The sequence below is a fragment of the Oryctolagus cuniculus genome, chromosome 13 (genome assembly GCF_051225735.1).
Source record: "Oryctolagus cuniculus isolate XC-2025 breed Fujian yellow rabbit chromosome 13, ASM5122573v1, whole genome shotgun sequence".
In the NCBI taxonomy this organism is placed as follows: Eukaryota; Metazoa; Chordata; class Mammalia; order Lagomorpha; family Leporidae; genus Oryctolagus; species Oryctolagus cuniculus.
In genome coordinates this window covers 100,133,999-100,159,679 of record NC_142879.1, presented here as the reverse complement: position 1 = coordinate 100,159,679, position 25,681 = coordinate 100,133,999, and the positions used below count along the sequence as shown (strand labels likewise).

The window sequence follows — 25,681 nt, the reverse complement described above, 5'->3', positions numbered from 1 at the left end:
GAAATTGAAAGAATTTGTCGCCACTCATCCAGCCCTGCAAAAGATGCTTAAAGATGTGTTACACACAGAAACACAGAAACATGGTCATCAATATGAAAGAAGGTAAAGGAAGGAAACCTCACAGCAAAAGATCACAGGGAATTCAAAGCATATATTGGAACTTATCTTTGGCAAATGGCAGGGCAAAGTTACCACTTACCAATAGTCACATTGAACATTAATGGCCTGAACTGTCCAGTTAAAAGACACAGATTGGCTGATTGGGTTAAGGAACAAAACCCATCTATTTGCTGCTTACAAGAAACACATCTTTCCAACAAAGAGCCATACAGACTGAAAATGAAAGGCTGGAAAAAGATATACCATGCCAACAGAAATGAAAAATGAGCAGGCGTAGCCATCTTAATATCGGACAACATAAACTTTACCACAAAAACTGTTAAGAAAGACAAAGAGGGACACTATATAATGATTAAGGGATCAATACAACAAGAAGATATAACAATTATCAATGTATATGCACCTAACTACAGGGCACCGGTTTATCTAAAAGATTTGTTAAGGGACTTAAAGGGAGACTTAGACCCCAATCCAATAGTACTGGGGGACTTCAATACTCCACTCTCAGAAATAGACAGATCAACAGGACAGAAGATCAACAAGGATACAGTAGATTTAAATGACACTATAGCCCAAATGGATCTAACAGATATCTACAGAACTTTCAATCCTACAGCTAAAGATTTTACATTCTTCTCAGCAGTACACGGAACCTTCTCTAGGATTGACCACATACTAGGCCATAAAGCAAGTCTCAGCAAATTCAAAAGAATTAGAATTATACCATGCAGCTTCTCAGACTATAAAGCAATGAAGCTGGAAATTAGCAACTCAGGAATCCCTAGAGCATACGCAAACACATGGAGATTGAACAACATGCTCCTGAATGAACAATGGGTCATAGAAGAAATTAAAAGAGAAATCAAAAATTTTCTGGAAGTAACTGAGGATAACAGCACAACATACCAAAACTTATGGGATGCAGAAAAAGCAGTATTAAAAGGAAAGTTTATATCAATAGATGCCTACATCAAGAAATTGAAAAGGCACCAAATAGATGAGCTTTCAATTCACCTCAAGGATCTAGAAAACCTACAGCAAACCAGACCCAAATCTAGTAGGAGAAGAGAAATCATAAAATCAGAGAAGAAATCAACAGGATTCAATAAAAAAAAAACATTACAAAAAATCAGCCAAACAAGGAGCTCGTTTTTTGAAAAGATAAACAAAATTGACACCCCATTGGCCCACTAACCAAAAAAAGAAAAGACCCAAATCAATAAAATCAGAGATGAAAAAGGAAACATAACAACAGACACCACAGAAATAAAAAGAATCATCAGAAATTACTACAAGGACTTGTATGCCAACAAACAGGGAAATCTATCAGAAATGGATAGATTCCTGGACACATGCAACCTACCTAAATTGAACCAGGAAGACATCGAAAACCTAAACAGACCCATAACTGAGACAGAAATTGAAACAGTAATAAAGGCCCTCCCAACAAAGAAAAGCCCAGGACCAGATGGATTCACTGCTGAATTCTACCAGACATTTAAAGAAGAACTAACTCCAATTCTTCTCAAACTATTCATAATAATCGAAAAAGAGGGAGTCCTCCCAAATTCTATGAAGCCAGCATCACCTTAATTCCTAAGCCAGAAAAAGATGCAGCATTGAAAGAGAACTACAGACCAATATCCCTGATGAACATAGATGCAAAAATCCTCAATAAAATTCTGGTCAATAGAATGCAACAACACATCAGAAAGATCATCCACCCAGACCAAGTGGGATTTATCCCTGGTATGCAGGGATGGTTTAATGTGCGCAAGACAATCAATGTGATACACCACATTAACAGACTGCAGAAGAAAAACCATATGATTATCTCAATAGACGCCGAGATAGCATTTGATAAAATACAACACCCGTTCATGATGAAAACTCTAAGCAAACTGGGTTTGGAAGGAACATTCCTCAATACAATCAAAGCAATCTATGAAAAACCCATGGCCAACATCCTATTGAATGGGGAAAAGTTGGAAGCATTTCCACTGAGATCTGGGACCAGACAGGGATGCCCACTCTCACCACTGCTATTCAATATAGTTCTGGAGGTTCTAGCCAGAGCTATTAGGCAAGAAAAAGAAATTAAAGGGATACAAATTGAGAAGGAAGAACTCAAACTATCCCTCTTTGCAGATGACATGATTCTTTATTTAGGGGACCCAAAGAACTCTACTAAGAGACTGTTGGAACTCATAGAAGATTTTGGCAAAGTAGCAGGGTATAAAATAAATGCACAAAAATCAACAGCCTTTGTATACACAGGCAATGCCATGGCTGAGGAAGAACTTCTAAGATCAATCCCATTCACAATAGCTACAAAAACAATCAAATACCTTGGAATAAACTTAACCAAGGACGTTAAGGATCTCTACGATGAGAATTACAAAACCTTAAAGAAAGAAATAGAAGAGGATACCAAGAAATGGAAAAATCTTCCATGCTCATGGATTGGAAGAATCAATATCATCAAAATGTCCATTCTCCCAAAAGCAATTTATAAATTCAATGCAATACCAATCAAGATACCAAAGACCTTCTTCTCAGATCTGGAAAAAATGATGCTGAAATTCATATGGAGACACAGGAGACCTCGGATAGCTAAAACAATCTTGTACAACAAAAACAAAGCCGGAGGCATCACAATACCAGCTTTCAGGGCATTCTACAGGGCAGTTGTAATCAAAACAGCATGGTACTGGTACAGAAACAGATGGGTAGACCAATGGAACAGAATTGAAACACCAGAAATCAATCCAAATATCTACAGCCAACTTGTATTTGATCAAGGATCCAAAACCAATCCCTGGAATAAGGACAGTCTATTCAATAAATGGTGCTGGGAAAATTGGATTTCCACATGCACAATCATGAAGCAAGACCCCTACCTTTCACCTTACACAAAAATCCACTCAACATGGATTAAAGACTTCAATCTATGACCTGACACCATCAAATTATTAGAGAGCATTGGAAAAACCCTGCAAGATATAGGTACCGGCAATGACTTCTTGGAAAACACCCCAGAAGCACAGGCAGTCAAAGCCAAAATTAACATTTGGGATTGCATCTAATTGAGAAGTTTCTGTACTGAAAAAGAAACAGTCAGGAAAGTGAAGAGCCAACTGACAGAATGGGAAAATATATTTGCAAACTATGCAACTGATAAAGGGTTGATCACCAGAATCTACAAAGAGATCAAGAAACTCCACAACATCAAAACAAACAACCCACTTAAGAGATGGGCCAAGCACCTCAACAGACATTTTTCAAAAGAGGAAATCCAAATGGCCAACAGGCACATGAAAAAATGTTCAAGGTCATTAGCAATCAGGGAAATGCAAATCAAAACCACAATGAGGTTCCACCTCACCCCAGTTAGAATGGCTCACATTCAGAAATCTACCAACAATAGATGCTGGAGAGGATGTGGGGAAAAAGGGACACTAACCCACTGTTGGTGGGAATGCAAACTGGTCAAGCCACTATGGAAGTCAGTCTGGAGATTCCTCAGAAACCTGAAAATAACCCTACCATTCAACCCAGCCATCCCACTCCTTGGAATTTTCCCAAAGGAAATCAAATTGGCAAACAAAAAAGCAGTCTGCACATTAATGTTTATTGCAGGTCAATTCACAATAGCTAAGACATGGAACCAAACCAAATGCCCATCAACAGTAGACTGGATAAAGAAATTATGGGACATGTACTCTATAGAATACTATACAGCAGTCAAAAACAACAAAACCCAGTCATTTGGAACAAGAAGGACATCATGCTGAGTGAATTAAGCCAGTCCCAAAGGGACAAATATCATATGTTCTCCCTGATTTCCGACAACTAACTGAGCACCAAAGGGGAAACCTGTTGAAGTGAAATGGACACTATGAGAAACAGTGACTTGATCAGCTCTTGTCCTGACGGTTGATGTACAATGTAATACTTTATCCATTTTAGTATTTCTTTTTTGTCCTAGTACCATTGGTTGAACTCTGTAATTAACACACAATTATTCTTAGGTGTCTAAATTTAACTGAAAAGTGATCCCTGTTAGGAATTTGGAAAACATTATGCTGAGTGAAGTAAGCCAATCCCAAAGGGACAAATGCCACTTGTTCTCCTTGATAGGTGACAACTAACTGAGCACCAAAAAGGAAACCTGTTAAAGTGAAATGAACACTATGAGAAATGGTGACTTGATCAGCCCTCACTCTGACTGTTGATGAGCAGCTTAATATGTTATCCCTCTTAGTATTTTTTTTGTTTGTTCTACTTAATACTTTTGGTTGAATACTATAATCAATACACAATTCTTCTTAAGTGCTGAAACTTAACTGAAAAGTGATCGCTGTTAAATATAAGAGTGGGAATAAGAGAGGGAAGAGATGTGCAATTCGGGACATGCTCAAGCTGACTTACCTCAAACGGTAGAGTTAGAAACATACCAGGGGATTTGAATTCAATCCCATCGAGGTGGCATGTACCAATGCCATCTCACTAGTCCCAGTGATCAATTTCTGTTCACAAGTGATCCTAATGATAGACTAAGAACCAAAGGGATCACATAAACAAGAATAGTGTCTGCAAATACTAGCTGATAGAATAAAAAAGGGAGAGAATGATCCAACATGGGAAGCGAGATACACAGCAGACCCATAGAATGGCAAATGTCCTAACAGCACTCTGGCCTCATAATCAGCCCTTAAGGCATGCGGATCCAGCTGAAATGCCCATGAGAGTATTTCAGGCATGGAAAGCCAAGACACTCTGGGGAAAAAAAAAAAACCTAAATGATATATCTCCACGAGTGAGATCCCAGTGGAAAGAATGGGTCATCAAAGAAGGAGGTACCTTTCTCTGAAGGGAGGAGAGAACTTTCACTTTGAAAGTTTGCTTGTCTAAATAAGATCAGAGTCAGTGAACTCAGGGGGCTTCCATAACCTTTGCAGCTCATGACAAGAGCCTAGGGTGATTACTGATGCCATAAACAAGAGTGTCAATTTGTTAAGTCAACAACAGGAGTCACTGTGCACTTACTCCTCATGCAGGATCTTTGTCCTTAGTGTGCTGTACATTGAGATTTAATGCTATAACTAGTACTCAAACAGTATTTTTCACTTTATGTTTCTGTGTGGGAGCAAACTGTTGAAATCTTTACTTAATGTATGCTAAACTGATCTTCTGTATATAAAGAGAATCGAAAATGAATCTTGATGTGAATGGAAGGGGAGAGGGAGTGGATAAGGGGAGGGTTGTGGGTTGGAGGGACGTTATGGGGGGAAGCCATTGTAATCCATATTCTGTACTTTGGAAATTTATATTCATCAAATAAAAGTTAAAAAAAATGAAAAAAGAAAAGAAAAGAAAGATTTAAAATCATTAAAATGTCCATTCTATATAAGCAATCTACAGATTCAATGCAATCCCTATCAAACTACCAATGACATTCTTTAAAAAACTAGAAAAAGTAATCCTAAAACTTTTATGGAATCACAAAAGACCCAGAATAGCCAAAGCAATCCTGAATGAGCAAAGTCAAGCTGGAGGCATCTACCTGACTTCAAAGCATACTACAAAGCTATAGTGATCAAAGCAGCATAGTACTGGCATAAAAACCAATACATCTCTGTGAGTGAGATCCCAGTGGAAAGAACAGGTCATCAAAGAAGGAGGTACCTTTCTCTGAAGGGAGGAGAGAACTTCCACTTTGACTATGACCTTGTCTAAATATGATCAGAGTCGGTGAAGTCAAAAGGCTTCCATAGCCTTGGCAACTCATGACAAGAGCCTAGGGTGATTACTGATGCCATAAACAAGAGTGTCAATTTGTTAAGTCAACAACAGGAGTCACTGTGCACTTACTCCTCATGTAGGATCTCTGTCCTTAATGTGCTGTTCAATGTGAATTAATGCTATAACTAGTACTCAAACAGTACTTTATACTTTGTGTTTCTGTGTGGGTGCAAACTGATGAAATCTTTACTTAATTTATACTAAATTGATTTTCTGAATATAAAGAGAATTGAAAACGAATCTTGATGTGAATGGAAGGGGAGAGGGAGCAGCAAAGGGGAGGGTTGGGGGTGGGAGGGAAGTTATGGGGGGAAAGCCATTGTAATCCATATTCTGTACTTTGGAAATTTATATTCATTAAATAAAAGTAAAAAAAAAACAATACATAGAATGATGGAACTGACCAGAGAGCTCAGAAATCAATCTGCATACATACAAGCCAACTGATTTTTGACAAAATTGCTCAGACCAAACAGTGGAAGTAGGGATAGTCTCTTGAACAAATGGTGCAAGCAAAACTGGATTTATATGTATAGAAGAATGAAATTAGATCCATACCTATCACCGTATTCAAAAATAAACTCAAGCTGGATAAAAGACTTAAATTTTAGACCTGAGACTATGAAGTTGCTGGAAGAACACATAGCAAAATCACTCCAAGACACTGCTGTAGGGGATGGCTTATTGGATAAGATCCCCAAGCACAGCCAACAAAAGCAGAACTAAATAAATGGGGCTATATCAGATTCAGCAGCTTTTGCACAGCAAAAAAATAATCAGTAGAGTGAAGAGACATCCAAAAGAATGGGGAAATATTTGCAAATCACTTTTCTGACAAAGGATTAATATTCCAGATGTATCAGTAACTTTAAAAACTCAACAATAATAAATAATCCAGTTGAGAAATGGGCAAAGGACTTTAATAGACAGTTCTCAAAAGAAAAAATACAAATGGCCAACAAATATGTGAAAACAGGCTCAGCATCCCAAGCCATCAGGGAAATGCAAATCAAAACCACAATGAGCTATCACCTCACCCCTGTCAAAATGGCTAAAATCCAAAACAGAGAGCAACGAGTACTGGTGAGGATGTAGAGAAAGGAGAACACTATTTTTGGAAATATAAATTACTGAAGCCACTGTGGAAAATAGTGTGGAGATATCTGAAAAAAAAAAACAAAACTAGAACTAGATTTGCCATATGATCCAACAATCCCACATTGGGTATATCTCAAAGACTTGAATACTATTAAGAGATACCTTCATAATTATGTTCATAGAAGCTCTTCACAAGAGCCAACATTGGGAATCAATGAAGGTGTCCACCATCAGAAAAATGGATAAAGAAAATGTGGTAGATATACACAATGGGATATTATTCAGGTATAAAGAAGAGAAGGAAATTCTACCACTTGAAGCCAAATGGATGCCACTGGAGGACATCAGGATGACTGAAATAAACCAGACCTAGAAAAACAAATACTGCATGCTCTCCTTTATTTGTAGGGGCTAAAATTAAAAATAAAATAGAAGAAAAAAGAAATGTCTATGTGTATTAGCATTACTGAAAAGACTGTTTTGTAAACTTTTGTTATATATCTTTGTGAATCCAGTGGTTAAATGTGTTATATTACTCTAGTTTCAATGATCTGTGACTACTTCAGAATTTATTGTACATTATTTTTATACCATTGTCTATTTTTCCCACTAAACTAGGGTCTTTTGCTTTTTACTTGTTAAACTTCTTATTCTGGGAAGTGTTAAGCCTTCGTACTGCAATGTAAATTTGAAATGTTATCTCAAAAACTAAAAATAAGGGGGGGAGGAAAAAGTTTGGGAGGGAGAGATGGGGAGAGTGTAAAGGTGGAGGGGAAAGTTATTAGGTCCTTAGGACTACATGTACAAAGTAAAATGAGTCTGTTAAAAACTAATTAAAAGTTAAAATAAAAAAAACACTTAAAATTTTTAGAAATTTTAATGCAATCAATAAACCCCAGGATTGGGGGGAAAATGAATACATGGATGGTGGGCATTGTGGTGTGACAGGATGACATCAGAGTATCTAGGGATCAGCTTTCATCCATTATTCAAATCCAGCTTCTTATTGGTGTGCCTGGATGGCAGCAGATTGTGGCAATGATGCCTGGGTTTATGCTACACTTGTTAGAGACCCAGTTGGAGTTCCAGGCTCCTGATTCAGCCTGGTCCATCCTGGCAGTTGTCAACATTCAGGGAGTGAATCACTGGATGGAAGATTTCTTGCTCTCCCTGTTGCGCTATCATTCACATATATAGATGCATGGATGGATGGATGGATGGATGGCTAACTGAATGTTAAAGTAATGGGTACTTGTAGAAGTGGCCTCCCTTTACAAAAATTCTCCTCCAGGTTTTCTTTCATTCTTTACTGCTTTACACCAGATATGACAGCTGAGGACAACTGCCTTTGATATACAATCTCACAGTGTAAAACCAAATATCCAGAGTATAGGGAGGGATCTTCCCTTCAAAGAGCAATTAGTCAAAGGGCCTTGAGTGTTGAATACTGTTTTCATCCTTACTGGTAGGAGGTTGTTGTGGTTCAGCTCATACCCACAAGTGAAAACTTTCAAATATTAGATGACCTTTTACAAGACACTTTCATGGCAGGTATTTGGTGCAGAGCTTAAAATGCTGCTTGGGTCACCTGAGTCCAGTGTCAGATGACCAATTTATGTGCAGGCTGCTGCAATTCCAATGAACTCAGAAAGGGAAAGGGAGTGCCACTTGCTACCTAAAAGTCAACAATTCCAACAAGAAAATTACTAAAAAGATCAATATGAAACCAAAATTGAAATGTGTTTTTCTCCCTTGAGTTTGCAGTCTTTCTGAAAATTCTTTTTAAATAACACTTGAAAGATGGAGAAGAGTTGGAGGGATATTTCAGAAAGTGAACTCCATAGCAGTAACAAAGCACATCAAATACAGAAACAAATGTACTCACTCAGTAATGATGTACTGACAGGCTATGGCTAAATTATACTTGAGATTGCTGCTCAGAAAATAATGCAGCATTGTCTTTTAGAGATTAATTTCATAGCTATGAACACTGCATATATGCACACCTCTCTATAGTTTTTCAGTGATTATTGGTATGTTGAAATTATAGTTTTGACATCCTGCTGTATTTGAGGGAGAACTCAAATCTTTTATAAATCAGTATGTGGGACTGGCACTGTGGCACAGCAAGTTAAGCTGTTGCCTGCAGCTCTGGCATCCCATATGGGTGTGAGTTCAAGTCCTGACTGCTCTGCTTCCATGCAGTCTATCTCCCTGCTCATGCACTTGGGAAAGCAGTGGAAGATGGTCCAAGTGTTTGTAAGCTGTCACCCATGTCGGAAACCTGGAAGAAGCTCCTGGCTCCTGGCCTCAGCTTGGCCAAACCCCAGCCATTGTGGTCATTCAAAGAGTGAACCAGTGAATGGAAGACTGATTTGTATCTCTGCCTCTCTTCTCTCTCTATAATTCTGTCCATCACATAAATATTTTAAGAAGTAGGAAATATGTACTGAGTTTAAACAAAATAAAAAGTTAGTTTGCCCATTTAAACTGTTGTAGTTCAAGATAGAATTATAACTATTTTAACATACAGAGGAAATTATACTTGCCAGTTTATAAATTACATTGTTTTTATAATTTTGCAAATATTTTTACAGTTTTACAAGTATTAAATACATGTATTTTGTTGCAGAGAAAAGAATTTGGAAGCAGTTTCTTGACAAGCAGATAAGTTTTACCCTATAAAAACTGGTCTCAATATTTTATATTTCAATGGTCAACAAAGATTTCTATATGCAAAATATCCAATCAGTGGATAATTTTCAGGCTAATTTTCATTCTTGTTATTTTATAATAATGTATTTGTATAACAAATAATAAAATTATAGAATCACTTATACACAGGCCAAAACATGCTCGGATTAAATTAGAATTCCAGTTTGGAATGAAAATTTAGCAAAAAACATACGTGTAGCCATTTATTATCACTGTAAGTGTGTTAAGTGGCAAGGTTAAACTTCATATAATGGTGAGAGATTCAAAAAATGCTCAATGTTAGGAACATGGAGAAACCTTGCTTTAACAACAGTCATAGTGAAATCATAGGTGAAGGCATTATGTGATGGTGCACAAAACTTAAAAGTGTCTTGGACCACAAGTGAAAATCAAGTTAAAGATATATTAGCAGATCTCAAAGTATATCTTTAATTACTAGGTAAAAATATTCAATTATCAAAACCTAACTTAAAGCAGTTTTGAAATGTTTGCAAATATGTCAGTTTAGTTGTATTTGTTAAGTTTATTAAATAGTTGCAAAATATTGAGGATGGCTCTGTGGCATAGTGGACTAAGCCTCTGCCTGCAGTGTTGAAATCCCATACAGGTGCTGGTTCTTGTCCCCATTGCCCCTCTTCTGAGCCAGCTCACTGCTATTGCCTGGGAAAGCAGTGGAAGATGGTCAAGGTACTTGGACCCCTGCACCTGCATGGGAGACTTGGAGAAAGCCACTGGTTTCTGACTTCAGATTGGCTAGGCTCCAGCTTTTGCACCCATTTGGGGAGTGAATCGCAAATGGAAGATCTCTCTGTCTCTCCCTCTGTCTGTATCTCTGCTTCTCAAATAAATAAATATATATTTAAAAATTAGCTGCAACATGCGTTTCATGTCTACATTAATGAGGATAATTACAACCATTACTAGCATACATATGTCAATCAAACTAAGTACTTCAACAAACTAAAAATAAGAAGTATATGAACAACCTGAAACCCAAGGGGAAAGAGGCAATATATCTAACCGTGTCCAAAGACTCTGCAGTGTTGTGATGTGAAGCCTGAGTTGCTGAAGTAGGAGTCTCCAAGTTTTGTTGTGGAGTAAGATCTCTGCTGAGCCAGAAACTATTAGCACAATTTCCAACGCTATGTGACGCTACCGAAGTTTGCGTAGAAACAGTTTGCGTAGAAATAGACTTGGTTAATGTTCCAGTCTGTTGTTTCTCCAGGAGAAAATTTTTAGTTCTGACCTCTGCTAACACTTCATTAGCTCTGCGAAGATTGAAAGAACCAATGTTTAGTATTTCATTTTCCCCTTAATAATTCTTACATGAATTTCATTTTTTAAAAGAAAGAGTCAATGGGCATGCACAATAAACAGTGTTTTAATAACTGAAAATGTGTCAGAGCAGTTTCTGTATAATTAAGGCCTTTTAATTTTTAAAGTTGAAAATTTCACAACGTGACTCAAACCCAGTACAAGGGAGAAGGATGCCTGTCAATGCTGTATGACTGATCCGGTGACATCTGCTTCCTCCCAAAAGGCTCTATTCTCAAAAATCCTTGCGCATGCCATTAGAAATATTTTATTTAAATAACAATTCTGATATAATGGATGTTGATTTCTTCGATGCTAGTAAACATTTTCTAATATATAAATATTTGAAAACATCATGTTTTGCCACTTAAATATATGAAACAGTAACTTTTTAAAAAGGATAGAAAACTAAGTTAGAGATTTAGAATACCACCAAAGACATTTTCAGGTGCTTACTTTCGACAGCCCTGCTTTTTTCACCCACTTTTTGGGAGAAATTAAGCAAATGCTTGATTTTTGGCATTGAGAGATAACTCAGAACAACAATGACTGTGGGGAATGAGATAGCCAAGTAAGTATTCAGCAACAACTAAAGCAGCTAGGAAGACATCAAAGGTGGGACTTGCTCTTTCTTTCTTCCAGACACTACACTTTCCTTCCTCTCTTTCTTAATCTTTCTCAAGGCGTCCTTTGGTAGTAATACCAATGATCACAATAAAGGAAAGGTAACTAGACAAGTGCCATATTGTACCAACAGGTGGAGGAGGGGGAGGAAGAGATGCTAGACACTTAAGTTGTAATCTTGAACTTAAGTTAACAGAGTTGTTAACATTTACATAAATTGTTCTGCACTACAAATTTACTGGTAATTTCATTTACTAACATTATTTTCCAAAATCACTTTGTCTAGGTAGATTATATCCTTACTAATCTCAGGAATCTCTTTCACTAAGAATTATGCTTTAGTGGCAAATTAGCAAATGTAAGCTATTGTCTGCAATTCTATGTTTTGACTTACTCATTCACTTGCTTTGAAAAAGCTTCTACACCCTGAATGATCTCATCTTGTTTGCTTATCAAAGCTTCAAATCCCTCTAGAAGGAGTTGCTTATATTCCTCCAATTCTTTAGAAATGGCTTCCTGAGGAGCTTTCATTTTGGAGAGTGTAGATATCCCAACATGGATTCTGTGTTCTTTTTGTATACTTTTTGAAATGTCATCACTCTCCATTAGATACTCAGAACTTTTTTGAGATGATGCTTTTTTCTAAAGCAAAATAAAAAGGTAATTTAAAAAAATCATTAAAATATATATTAATGTTTTTATTTATTTCTTTTAGTTTTGAATCAGTGATTCTCAGAGAAATTTTAAAGTAAAAAACAAGCCAAAGTTTAAAATATTTATCTTCAATACACATTGAATGAAATTTGAATTATAATGAAAACAATACCATTATTACATTACTACTCATGTAAATTAGTTATCAAAGAATATAAGCATTGATTAAAAGTGAATAGCAATTAAAGCAACTAAAACTACACTATAATTCCTAAATTCCATTTTTCCCCTTGAGGTTAATGAGAAATCACAATTCAGAGGATAAAAGTTTATGATGTGATTTGTATACTTTTGTGAATGAAAATGTTTCAGTCAATGAAACTGACTTGTCATCATTTGATGTTTTCCACAAAATAAGGGCACATATTAAACAATAGCAAGAGAAAAGCTTGATGGAGTTTCCCTGGTACTGAGAGGAGAAGGAATCATTTCCCTCAAATAAAACCATTAACTGATACTTAAAAGTAGTACATTTAGAGCATGTCTACAAACCCTTTGACAATTTTTCCATGAAATTTTCTCTCCTGAATGTGAGCTGGACAAGGCACTGTGTATCTAGTGAACAGAATAGGGCACACATGCTGAGTGACTTTTGCTAGGCTGTAAAATGTGATGCTGCTTCCACCTGAATCTCTCAAGCAAACTCGGACTTAGAAATTAGCCACCCAAAGACGAGAAAGTGAAACAACATATTGATATTCCAACTGATGTCCCAGGTAAGGTCCAAAAAAAGCAACTATCAACACCAAACAAAGCTGGCATTGTGTACAGTATATTGAGCTGCTGGCTGTGATGCTGGAATTCCATACTGGAGCACTGGTTCAACTCCTTGGTGTTCTGCTTCTGGTTCAGCTCCCTACAAATGTGCCTGAGAGGGCAACAGAAGGTGGTGCCCCAGATACACTAGATGGTGACACTAGATACAGGGAGTTGTAACTTCAGGAAATTGAAACAAAGACTACAATAGGTTAAATGTCTTCAGACCAGAGGGAGGTGGAAGCTGAAAGGGCCTACAAAAGAGGAAGAATGAAAACCAAAAGGACATCAAAGAGACTGTGTGGAAACTTGAGGTTTTGAAGGAACTGTCAAGAAAGGATACCAAGACCTGGAAGACAAGGGCCCCATTCTTCAGGAAGCTGAAGGTAAAACTGATGTGAGAGAGAAACTAAAGGAAGACTACCAAATTTAAAGGAGCTATGACTTATTGGGTTCAAGTATCTAAATCCATATATGTGAATTACAGCATCTCCACATAACAAATCACCATGCAATTGTGAAAAAAAAGTAAAATTAAAGGTGGTTTCTGGAATAAAATCAAATCCAGAGTGTTGCTAGGCAAACAGGATCCAGAGATGAAGCAAAGATGATGACTGTACAATGGACAATAAAACTTCAGAAAAACTTTAGGTGGTGCCTCAAATCACCGTATGGGTCTTAGGAGTTAAAGAACATTCACAATATGTCCTATTCTGGCTCTTCTGGAAGCCCAAGGTGAAGAGATTATGTCAAAAAGATTTGTGGGACTGGGCATCAGAGTGCTTTTGTTTTTTACTTGCCTATTGCTCCTGAGTCTACCATTCTGCCAATGTAGGCACTGGAAGGAAGCAGGGATGGCTCAAGTAATTGGGTTCCTATAAATCACATGGGACCCCCGGCTTGAGTTCCCAGCTCTTAGCTTTGGCCTCACATGAGATCTGGTTATTTTAGGAGTAAACCAGTGAATGGGAATGTTTTGTGTGCTCTTTATCTTGCTCTCACTCACACACTCTTCTCCCCTAACTTCTTCGTCTCAGGTAAAATCAAATTTTCAAAAGGCAGTATTTCTGAATATTTATTGTCTAATAGGATGAACTCCAATAAAATCACAGGAGGCTCCATTTTTCCAGAGGGTTGTATTAGAAAATCCAGTAGTTTCTAGTTTGCAATAAAAATAGAGAGAGGTAAGAATTAAAGGACTCCTCTGACCTTGGAAGTTTGTTTTCTCTTTTTTTTGACAGGCAGAGTGGACAGTGAGAGAGAGAGACAGAGAGAAAGGTCTTCCTTTACCGTTGGTTCACCCTCCAATGGCTGCTGCGGCTGGAGCGCTGCGGCCGGCGCACCACGCTGATCCGAAGGCAGGAGCCAGGTGCTTCTCCTGGTCTCCCATGGGGTGCAGGGCCCAAGCACTTGGGCCTTCCTCCACTGCACTCCTGGACCACAGCAGAGAGCAGGCCTGGAAGAGGTCATATATTTTTATGTTTCAAATATAATATGTATATATGTTCATATACAAGCAATAGGTACACATATATATTTAAAACAGTTAAATGCATACAGTATATACATGTGGAGGGATATGCAAAGAAAATTAGCACATCTCATGAAATATTTTATAGCTAAAAATATAAATTTTAATTTTATGAAAGAATGATGCTGATATATTTTAAATATTTGAATATTTGGATGTTTAAGAGAAGATCGTTACCAAAAATGGAAATATTATCAAAGACAGCAAATGTATCTCCAGAAAAAGAAGCTGAAGATACATTAAGAAGAATTCAGTTGACATTATGTGCCAGGGCATTGTTATTACTGTTTATGAAATCATGAAACAGAAAATGTTATATTTTGGGATTCAAAAAATATAAAAGGTTCCAGATGGTTCTGTGAGTTTCAGAAGTAAACTTTTGCAGGGTACAGTTCAATTATGAAAACATAAGAAAATGTGTATTTAGGCTTTAACATAGTCAAACTATAGATAAGTTAATTAAAGAATAATTGATATAACCTGAAATACTAAAATCTTACTGAGTTATCTTGTCTCCTAAATCACCACTTTTCTTCATCTCTTCATCCAGTTTGTCCTGCAGAGCTTGATTTAACTCAGCAAGCAGCATTATGTGTTGCTGTTCATCTTTAGACTTAAGAAAATGTGAAAATTATTTTTTAAAATATAGACTTCTTTCTAATAGTATTATTCCCCATGAGTTAATGAGTAATATTCTATAAAATCAGATAATAATCAGATTTCAAAAATAATGACTTCCCAAAAAAGAGTTCAGGTTGACTTACACTTTCAACACTATCTTTTGTGGATTTCAAATTATCAAAATTCATTCATTAAAGATAGAGGTACGGTGGCTATGATGCTACTAGAGATTTCTGCAACCCAAATCAGAATGTCTGCATGGAGTTTGGCCAACTTGGATTCTAATCTAGATTCCTGCTAATGAACACTCAGTGAAACAGCAAATGATGTCTCAAGTGCTTGGATCCTGCACCTACATGGTAGAACTGGATTGAATTCTGGGCTCCAGCTCTAGGCTACTGTAGGTATTTCAGTAGTGGACCCATAAATGAAAGATCTCTTTCTCACCCCCTCTCTCATCCTCACCTTGTCCCTCTCTTGCTGTCTTTCTAGTAAAAATGAAAAACAAATACAGAGTTTAAAAAACCCAAATACTGTTAATGAATTATTTTTAACAGCAACTTTTTATTTTTTAAAAATTTTTTAAAGATTATTTTATTTATTTAATTGAGAGGTAGAGTTACAGACAGTGAGAGGGAGAGACAAGAGAGAAAGGCCTTCCATTGGTTCACTCCCCAGATGGACACAATGACCAGAGCTGTGCCAATCCAAAGCCAGGAGCCAGGTGCTTCTTCCAGGTCTCCCATGTGCATGCAGAGGCAGAAGCACGTGGGCCATCTTCTGCTGCTTTCCCAGGCTATAGCAGAGAGCTGGATTGGAAGAGGGGCAGCCAGGACTAGAACCAGCACCCATATGGGATGCCAGTGCCGCACGCAGAGGATTAATTACTGTGCAATGTAGCTGGCCCATAAACAGCTATTTTTGAAAGAGTGGTTATATTTTACATTATAAAGATTCCCTAGAAACTTTTGTCCAAAAACTTGAATATTCAAGATATTCAAGGTTTAATTAAATCATATGCTACTAATAGGATTTTTGGAAAAATTCACATTTGATTCTTACTACATATTTCATCTTCACCTGATTTCAGGATGAGATAAACAAGATCATTTCTTAACCGTGTTTAGAAGCTTCTTTTTTTTTCCTTTGACATTAATGACCTAACTTTAAACAAAGTTTACCTTTTCTATAAAATACCAGCATTTACCATGTTTGATTCTGGTTTTTTTTTTTTTTTTCTGTACTGTCCTATGTGAATGCATGGCCTGATACACAGATAATTGTGGGGTCACATAGATGACTGTGCAACTCCCTGGCCCTAAATATGTTTTCCAAGGGTATAATTCAATGCAATATTTTTGAGACATATCCAGGATGCTTTGTTTAGTTTTTCCACTGCTTTCATCCACAGCAGCAGTAGCAATTAGTGATTAGACCTTTCTCTTGGCTCCTATAAGCCCACTTCACTTCTAAATACAATAACTGCTGGATTCTACTCAACCACTCTTCGTATTCCATTTCTAAGTCTGTCTCAAAAGTTCCTTAAGTCTCAATGCTTCACCTGAAGTTGCTTAATCTATACTCCTAGGCCTCACTTCATAGCTCAGGTCATTTCTTACTTCTCTTTCATTTCTCATAGGTTAAATCTTCAACTATACCCACACAAACCGTTACCTGATGGGGATTACCTTTGCAGACTACCAGTCTAGTACATTTGCTAATGATTCTAAAGGGTGTGTCTTTGATCCTAGTGTTGGTTTCTAATATTGATACTAGATATGTTAGGATGTTGACCAGCATACTTCATGTTGAAATTCTTTTCTAATGCAAGACTTTTCACAGGCATCAAATTATGGGTCACTTCCATTTTCGTTGGAATCCCCTCTGCCATAGATACAACTTTAGCAGTCTGTTGAGATTCTCTTCAGACATAAACCTAACTATATTATTTGGAGGCATGAGTCAGATATCTCTATTTCCCAATCCAATTATTCTCTTCCAAGTTGTGTCCATAAAATATATCAACCCAATTACTCTCTGGTAGATGAGAACCTCCATTCGTGAGATGAGAACCTTCTGGAAAATTAGTTGCTATTGAGTTGGTCAAATGCCATTGATTATTATACTTTTGACAGAGAGGGTACCCTTGAAAGTGACTAATAATTCTATGCCATATTCCTAAGTCATTTCTACAAGAATTTACAGAAAATACCTCAAGAATTATGAACAAGCTTAATAGCCATTGTACACTGATATGAACTGAATAAAGTACGCCTGTGTAAAGGTTGATGATCACAGTAGGGGAAAAGCTTGTTTTTATACATGCAGTCGTGGTAGCACTATGTCACTCTGCAAAACCATGTCATAGTAGTCATTTTTATCTTTTTTCTTACAACTATTTCCTTTTAAAAATCCAGAGAAGGCCGGCGCCGCAGCTCACTAGGCTAATACTCCGCCTTGCGGAGCCGGCACACCGGGCTCTAGTCCCGGTCGGGGCACCAGATTCTGTCCCGGTTGCCCCTCTTCCAGGCCAGCTCTCTGCTGTGGCCAGGGAGTGCAGTGGAGGATGGCCCAAGTACTTAAGCCCTGCACCCCATGGGAGATAGGAGAAGCACCTGGCTCCTGCCATTGGATCAGCGCGGTGCACTGGCCGCAGCGCGCTGGCCGCGGCAGCCATTGGAGGGTGAACCAACGGCAAAGGAAGACCTTTCTCTATGTCTCTCTCTCTCTCACTGTCCACTCTATCAAAAAATAAAAAACAAAAATCCAGAGGAAGTATATTCCATGGTGAAAATAAAGTTTCCACAATAATTTAGTATCCATTCTTGATGAGGAATTAAATTTATAGTCTCAAAATAACTCATTCTCAAGGGCTCACTGAAGAGTTAGGATTACAGTTGGAATTCAGAATCATACATGTATCATTACTCAACTTTCATGGCAGTGTAAAAGACATTAACAATATAAGCAAGGACACCAAAAGATAGCCACACACCAGTTTTCAGATAACATATATTTGGAGTACCCAAAAGGATAGATATAACTAGAATATCTATCAATGGATAAAGAGATATACAAAATGTACTATGAATACAGTACTGACTTTATATTGCATTTTCTAATACTTATATGAAAAATATATGCCAAAGTCTCACAAATACATTTTAATACAGCATAAAGTATTTATTTTAATGTCTTCTAAACTATCTTCAATATATACAAGGAAAAGTGACATGCACATCAGATATTTTCCTCTGAGTTACATTTCTATTTAGAGAAGATTATCTCCTATGAAAAAAACAAAATGCTATGTAAAACTAAGGGTTACATTGCTATGTACAAAGTAGCTGACAAGTACTGGAAACAGTTATGCCTGTAAGAGATAAAAATGTCACAGAATGAAAAGCTTACTGAAAAAAAGGGAAATTTGGGCCTCGATCTGCATAAACAAGGTTAGATGAACAGAAACTAAAAGGAAGAGTGGACAGCACAAAGAACAGTGGAGAGATGGCAAACAGGTACAGTTAAGCCAGAGATGGATAGAATCCAATGGCAAGGAGGAAAACACTAATTCTCACAAAATTACTCGCAAATGAATGCTCAAAGCAGCATTAATAATAGTCAAAAAGTAGAAACCACCTAAATGTTAATCCACTGATGAACTGGATAATTTATACAACAGAACAGTATTGCACTATATAATACAAGAATATTTGACAATAAAAAAGTACTAACACAAGCTACAACATGGTGAACCCAGAAAATACCTAAATACAAGAAGCCAGTCATAAAGAACTACATACTGTAGGACCCTATTTATATGAAATGTCTCCTTGGAGACCTGAGAAAAATTTGATTGCCCAGGACTAGGGAAGATAGAGGAGTTGATTGGCGATGGGTAACTGGTATAAGGTTTCTTTCTAGGTTGCTAAGCATGTGCTAAAGTTGATAGTTGTGATGGTCATATAACTCTGGGAAATATCCTAAGGGTCAGTGAATTTTATTAAATTAAATGGATGAACTTATTTAAAATATATGAGGTTACATTAAAAGGTTTGTGGAAATAATGGACTTAACAGATAAGTTCATTTTCATGCAACTTTTTTAAACCAATGCATATTTTTCATAGTGTACATTTAGGAAGCTCCCTTGTATCTCAACACATTGATTTTAAAAAGTATAGTGGCAAGATCTAGACAATTCTCTAGTTCAGATGTACTTACATCTGTATATGAATACATGAATAGCCTAACATGTATGACAAATTTTTCCAATAGATTGTAAATTAATCAAAACATATGAATTTTGTCTAAGAGTATAATGGAGTTTCTATAGAATTTGTTCTATAGAATTTATTCTGAAATATATGAAATAAAGATACATAGGCTAGGTATACATTCAAAAAATAGAAAATTTTTGGAGCATTTTATTACATTTTATTCTGTGATTTAATAGGTTTTGTTTCCACATAGCCATAGGAATATAATATTACAATATTGTTAACACAACAAAATGTCTCTCAACTTCCATGAGAAATGCTATGTAATCCTCAATTTTCCTAGGGGCATTATTTTAAAAAGAGTGAAATTACAAGAAGGGCCAAGTGAATGTCAGAAATTTAAGAAATAAATTCACTGTAATGACAAAAGTGTACTGCAATGATACAGAAAATTTTAAAAAGCTGTATTTATTGAAATTCACATATAAAAAGTTACATTCTTTATCCAGCTACAGAATTTCTCTTCCACATGTTGAATATCTTATGGGCTTATCTTTGATTTTACTTCATTTGTTCTTACATCCTTTGTCTCATCTTTTTACAGAGGGTAATAATGAACTATGAGCTCCAGTAAATCTCTGATATTATCTTTGAGGGTGTCAGCCAGTTGCTACTGAAAATGTTTCACCTCTACCTTATAAGATATTTTTGTCACTCCTTTATAATTTTATTGTTAAATCATAGCTGGAACATTTAATTCCAAGGTACACTCAGCCTATAACAGACTTGTGATAGCCTATACTTGTGATAGTCTGACTTCTGATTTTTCATGTTTATGACTGTGCACAAGTGATACACATTCTCTAGGACACACACTCTGAATTTGGAGCATTTCCCAAGTTGGGGATATGCAGACACTGCTCTCCCATGACACTGAACAGCAGCAGTTAAACAGCTCCCACTCAACCACAATCACAAGCGAGGATGTTGGCAAGACTAGGTGTATTAAGTGCATTTTTCACTGAGGATATTTTCAATTTAACAATGAGTTTATTAGGGTGTAATCTGTACTTTGAAAAATATCACCACATGTTTCAATTCACCTCCTTCTGTTCATGTATACATTCCTGTTGAATGTAATATGGGGAATGAAGCAACAGAAGGAAGATCTTTGTCTCTCCTTCTCACTGTCTGTAACTCTACCTCTCAAATAAATAAATTAAAAAAATAAAAATTATTTGACAATAAATAGAAAGAAGTTCTGATACATGCCACAACATGAATCAACTGTGAAATTATTATGCTACCTGCTAGAAGCCAGTTACCAAGAAAAATATACTGTAGCACCCTATCTATAAGAACTGTCAAGAACAGGTAAATCTGTAGAGACCTGAAGAAAGTGATTGCCTAGGACTAGAGAAGACAGAGGGACTGAAGTGGTTATTGATAACTTATACAAGGCTTATTTTGATGGTGAAAAATATGCCTAAGTTTACAGTGGTAATGGTCATACAATGTTGGGAATACAGTATCGGACATTGAATTTTATTAGTTTAAACATGTGAAATTTATTGTATGTGAAATATTTGAGGGTGCTGTAATAACTGTATGGGAAAATGAGTTCAAGAGAGAAGTTATTTTGGTGTAAAACTTTTTAAACCAACGTGTTTTTAAAATAAATGCACCTAAAATGCAGAACAAAAAAGTGAAAGGGAAAACAGATCTTCCATCTGCTCGTTCACTCCCAACATGGTTGTGACAGGCAGGGCTGGACCAGATTGAACCCAGGAGTCACAAACTCCATCCAGGTCTCCCAAATGGGTAGCACTGGAGCCATCATCTGCTGCCTTCCTAGGTAGATTAGAGGGAAGCTGAGGCCGGCGCCACGGCTCACTAGGCTAATCCTCCACCTTGCGGTGCCAGCACACCGGGTTCTAGTCCCGGTCGGGGCGCCAGATTCTGTCCTGGTTGCTCCTCTTCCAGGCCAGCTCTCTGCGGTGGCCAGGGAGTGCAGTGGAGGATGGCCCAAGTGCTTGGGCCTTGCATCTGCATGGGAGACCAGGAGAAGCACCTGGCTCCTGGCTTCGGATCAGTGCGGTGCACCAGCCACAGCACACCGGCCGCGGCGGCCATTGGAGGGTGAACCAATGGCAAAGGAAGACCTTTCTCTCTGTCTCTCTCTCTCACTGTCCACTCTGCCTGTCAAAAAAAAAAAAAAAAAAAAAAGAAGGAAGCTGAGCAAATGGGCACTCCAACATGGGATGCTGGAGTGACTATCCATGGCTTAACCTGTTGCATCATAATGCTGGCCCAACATTTTTTTCAGAGTATACATTAGACTTGAATGTTAGTAAGCCCCTTTCTATCTCAATAAATTGATGCACTAAAGTCCAGTGTCATCATCCAGATAATTTTAATTCTCATGAGTGTACACCACAGTTGATTTGAATAGGTCTATCCTTTTGTTATATGAAGAAGTTAAAGGAAAATGAAGCAAGTGTCTATATTTGAGATAGATCTTATAGTAGCTGAAAATATTTTGGAGCAGAGTATAATGGCCTTTCTGTACAAGTTATTAAATCTATGAAATAAATACACATAAGCTCTGTATCCATTCACAAGAGTGAAAATAAGCAATGAAAAGTCTCTACAGCATTTCCTTAAACACTCTCGAGACTCTTATTAAACCTGGCTTTCTTCACCATGACAGTAAGAAGTATCACTATAAATACTGTTTCAAAGGAAATAAAATATGCCAGCTCAAGAGGAATAATGCATAATTTTCAAGTTCTTAAGGGCAAATAATATTTTAAATTTTTAAATTTAACTTTAAGGGAAATAGCAAAGTGAGAGTTTAAATGCATTATTAAAATAGAATCGTACTAAATTAATTAAAATGAACATAGAAAATGTTATGTTTTGTGAAACTGTATCCAAAAACTTACAATATATAATCAACTTTAGTATTTCTATTGACACATTAAATTTCAACATACTTGTCTCCTGAGGTCACTTAATTCCTTCTTCAAATTCTGGATTTCAATTTTGGAATTCATGCAACAACATCCTGCATCATCCGGTGAAACCTAGGATACAAATTTTTTAACATTTTTTATTTAAAAGACTTAAAAACTTTAAAAGACTTATTTAAAAGACTTAGAGAGACAGAGAGGTCTTCTGTCTCCTGATATACTCCTGATACACAGGAGTCACTGTGCACTTACTTATGTAGCATCCCTGTCTTTAATGTGTTATACTATGAGAATTAATGGTAAAAATATTCTTCAAACAGTTCTTTATTCTTTGTGCATCTGTGTGGGTGAATCTGTTGAAATCTTTACTTATACTAAGTTGATCTTCTGTATATAAAGATAATTAAAAATGAATCTTAATGAAGAATGGGATGGGAGAGGGAGTAGGAGATGGGATGGTTTGCAGGTGGGAGGGTGGTTATGGGGGGGAAAACTGCTATAATCCAAAAGTTGTAGTTTCAAAATTTACATTTGTTAAATAATTTTTTTTCTAAAAAAATGATGTGCTGCTTGCCTTTAAATCATTGGCAAGGGTGTAAGAAAAAGAGGACCAAGAGCATGCCCCTTTAATAGGAGAAGTGTATAATTTAACCATCTTTTTCATTGGAATCAAGCCTAGCAACATAAAAATAATTCATTTCATTTGAGATGGGACTGTGAAGCTTTGTACAGAATTCTTGGTGGGAAGAAAATAGTCAATTCAGTTTGGTGGTAATTGTTATTTCAAGATATGATTCATTGCCATATAAATTATCAATCATTCAAGCAATAACAAGATAGAAATACTATAATTTCATTTCTAAAATGGAAACAAAATCTTGATTTAAGTCACAAAACTGATAAGCCATTTCTCAGCTATAGAAATATTTTACAAGCATTAGCATGGCAATGCATTATTAGCAAATGAGGATTTTCCTTTTTAATGGAAGAAACTGCAAAAAACTTAAAAAGTTAATCTTTTTATTATTACAGGTTTACATACTTCACAAAAAAGCACTTATACTGGATTTCTTTAAAAAGCATCCATTTGTGATGAAATGTTTGGATCACATTTCTAATTCAAGAGGTAGAAAAATTGAATGATAGGTCTAAGAGTCAAAAAGATCACATAAAGAAGACTAGTGTCTGCTAATATTAACTGATAGAATTAAGAAGGGAGAGAACAATTCAACATGGGAAGCAGGATACACAGCAGACTCACAGAATGGCAGATGTCCTAAACAGCACTCTGGCCTCAGAATCAGCCCTTAAGGCATTTGGATCTGGCTGAAGAGCCCATGAGAGTATTTTAGGCATGGAAACCCAAGACACTCTGGCAAAAAAAAAAAAAAAAAAAGAAAGAAAGAAAGATCTCTGCGAGTGAGATCCCACTGGAAAGAATGGGCCATCAAAGAAGGAGGTACCTTTCTCTGAAGGGAGGAGAGAACTTCCACTTTGACTATGACCTTGTCTAAATAAGATCGGAGTCGTCAAACTCAAAATGCTTCCATAGCTTTGGCAACTCATGACAAAGCCTAGGGTGATTACTGATGCCATAAACAAGAGTGTCAATTTGTTAAGTCAACAACAAGAGTCACTGTGCACTTACTCCTCATGTAGAATCTCTGTCCTTAATGTGTTGTTCAATGTGAATTAATGCTGTAACTAGTACTCAAACAGTACTTTACACTTTTTGTTTCTGTGTGGGTGCAAAGTGTTGAAATCTTTACTTAATATATACTAAATTGATGTTCTGTGTATAAAGAGAATTGAAAATGAATCTTGATGTGAATGGAAGGGGAGAGGGAGCAGGAGATGGAAGGGTAGTGGGTGGGAGGGAAGTTATGAGGGGGAAAAAGACATTGTAATCCATAAGCTGTACTTTGGAAATTTATATTTATTAAATAAAAGTTAAAAAAAGAATAAACAAAAAAACCTGGATGTTGCAACAAAACATTAACAAATGCCTTGAACCACAGTCAGTGCAAATTCAGTTGGAAAATAAGCCAACGTATTCCAAACTATACCTTTAGTTATAGGGAAAGATATTCAGTTTCTAAAAGCTAACATAAATGCAGCTTTTAAGAAATTTAAAATGTGCTCATTTGGTTCCATTTATTCTATGAAGTGAAAAGTCATACACTTATTTCCTTTCTATCTGATGAAGACAATTGTGAAAATTAGCATTTATCACTCAGTCATAATCAGTATTTCGCCAAATCAAAAATGATTATATCATCAATCTAAAACCCAAAGGAAAAAAGACAACATATCTAACCATGTACGAGCAGTCCAGTGTGCAGTTATGTGAAAGCTGTAGCTGTGAGGTAGGAATTCTTAACTTGCTTTGTGGGACATGGTTTCCTTTGCACATTAAATCACCACGAACATTCCCAACACTGGATGACGGTACAGCAGGCCTCACAGTACTAGTGCTGGGTAAAGGTTCATTCCTCTCTGTCTCCTGAAGAAATTCAGTTCTGACCACTGTTAATTCCTCATGCGCCCTGTGAAAATTGCAAGACAAATGCTTAGTATGTCATTTTTTCCACTTACTAATGGTTTATCTTTAAAAAGGCTGTAAGCATAAATGGACTGTCCCATTTAATAAAAGTATTTTAACACTAAAAATGTGTCAGGGCATACCTACTGTATGCAACCGATGTTTTCAAATTGCTCAAAATTAACAAAACATATTTCTAGTGGGTTGTAAACAACTGGTTCACACAAAGGCAGAGGGAGAGAAATGGTTATTAATGATATATAGCTAATCAGGTAATGCTCCTTTCTGGGAGGTTCTACTTAAAGTTCCTTGATGCCACTTGATATACTCATATTTAAATGGTAGCTGTGTTAGCTAAGATACAGGATGATTTTCTTGCTTATAATGACCATTTAACTATATACAAATATGTGAAAGCATCATATTGTGCATGCTGAATATTTTATAATTTTATAATTATATAAACATTTTATAATTTTATAACAATATTTTATCCTTTTTTATTAATGTAAAGAGAACAGATGTCATGTATTTCATAAGCAAAATTCTAAGGAGATAAATGTATTTCACTCCTTCCTGCTCTCCCACAAACCATCTCCTCTCTTCATTACTTTTTTACACTTTTAGCAAAAACAAAATTTTAGTTTTTC

The 25,681-nt window shown here is 36.5% G+C and overlaps 1 protein-coding gene across 1 annotated transcript in view; it reads right to left on the bottom strand.

Moving 5' to 3' along the window:
* The window catches only part of LOC149122803 (uncharacterized), a 104,184-nt gene that overhangs the window by 8,640 nt on the left and 69,863 nt on the right, over window positions 1–25,681 (bottom strand). The window contains exons 16-21 of the mRNA XM_089311845.1: window positions 24,807–25,035; window positions 22,514–22,603; window positions 15,178–15,290; window positions 14,437–14,602; window positions 12,071–12,318; window positions 10,760–11,006 (exon numbers count right to left, since the gene is read on the bottom strand). Of these exons, the coding sequence (XP_089167971.1) occupies window positions 10,760–11,006; window positions 12,071–12,318; window positions 14,437–14,602; window positions 15,178–15,290; window positions 22,514–22,603; window positions 24,807–25,035 (1,093 nt within the window). The remainder of the gene's footprint in view (window positions 1–10,759; window positions 11,007–12,070; window positions 12,319–14,436; window positions 14,603–15,177; window positions 15,291–22,513; window positions 22,604–24,806; window positions 25,036–25,681) is intronic.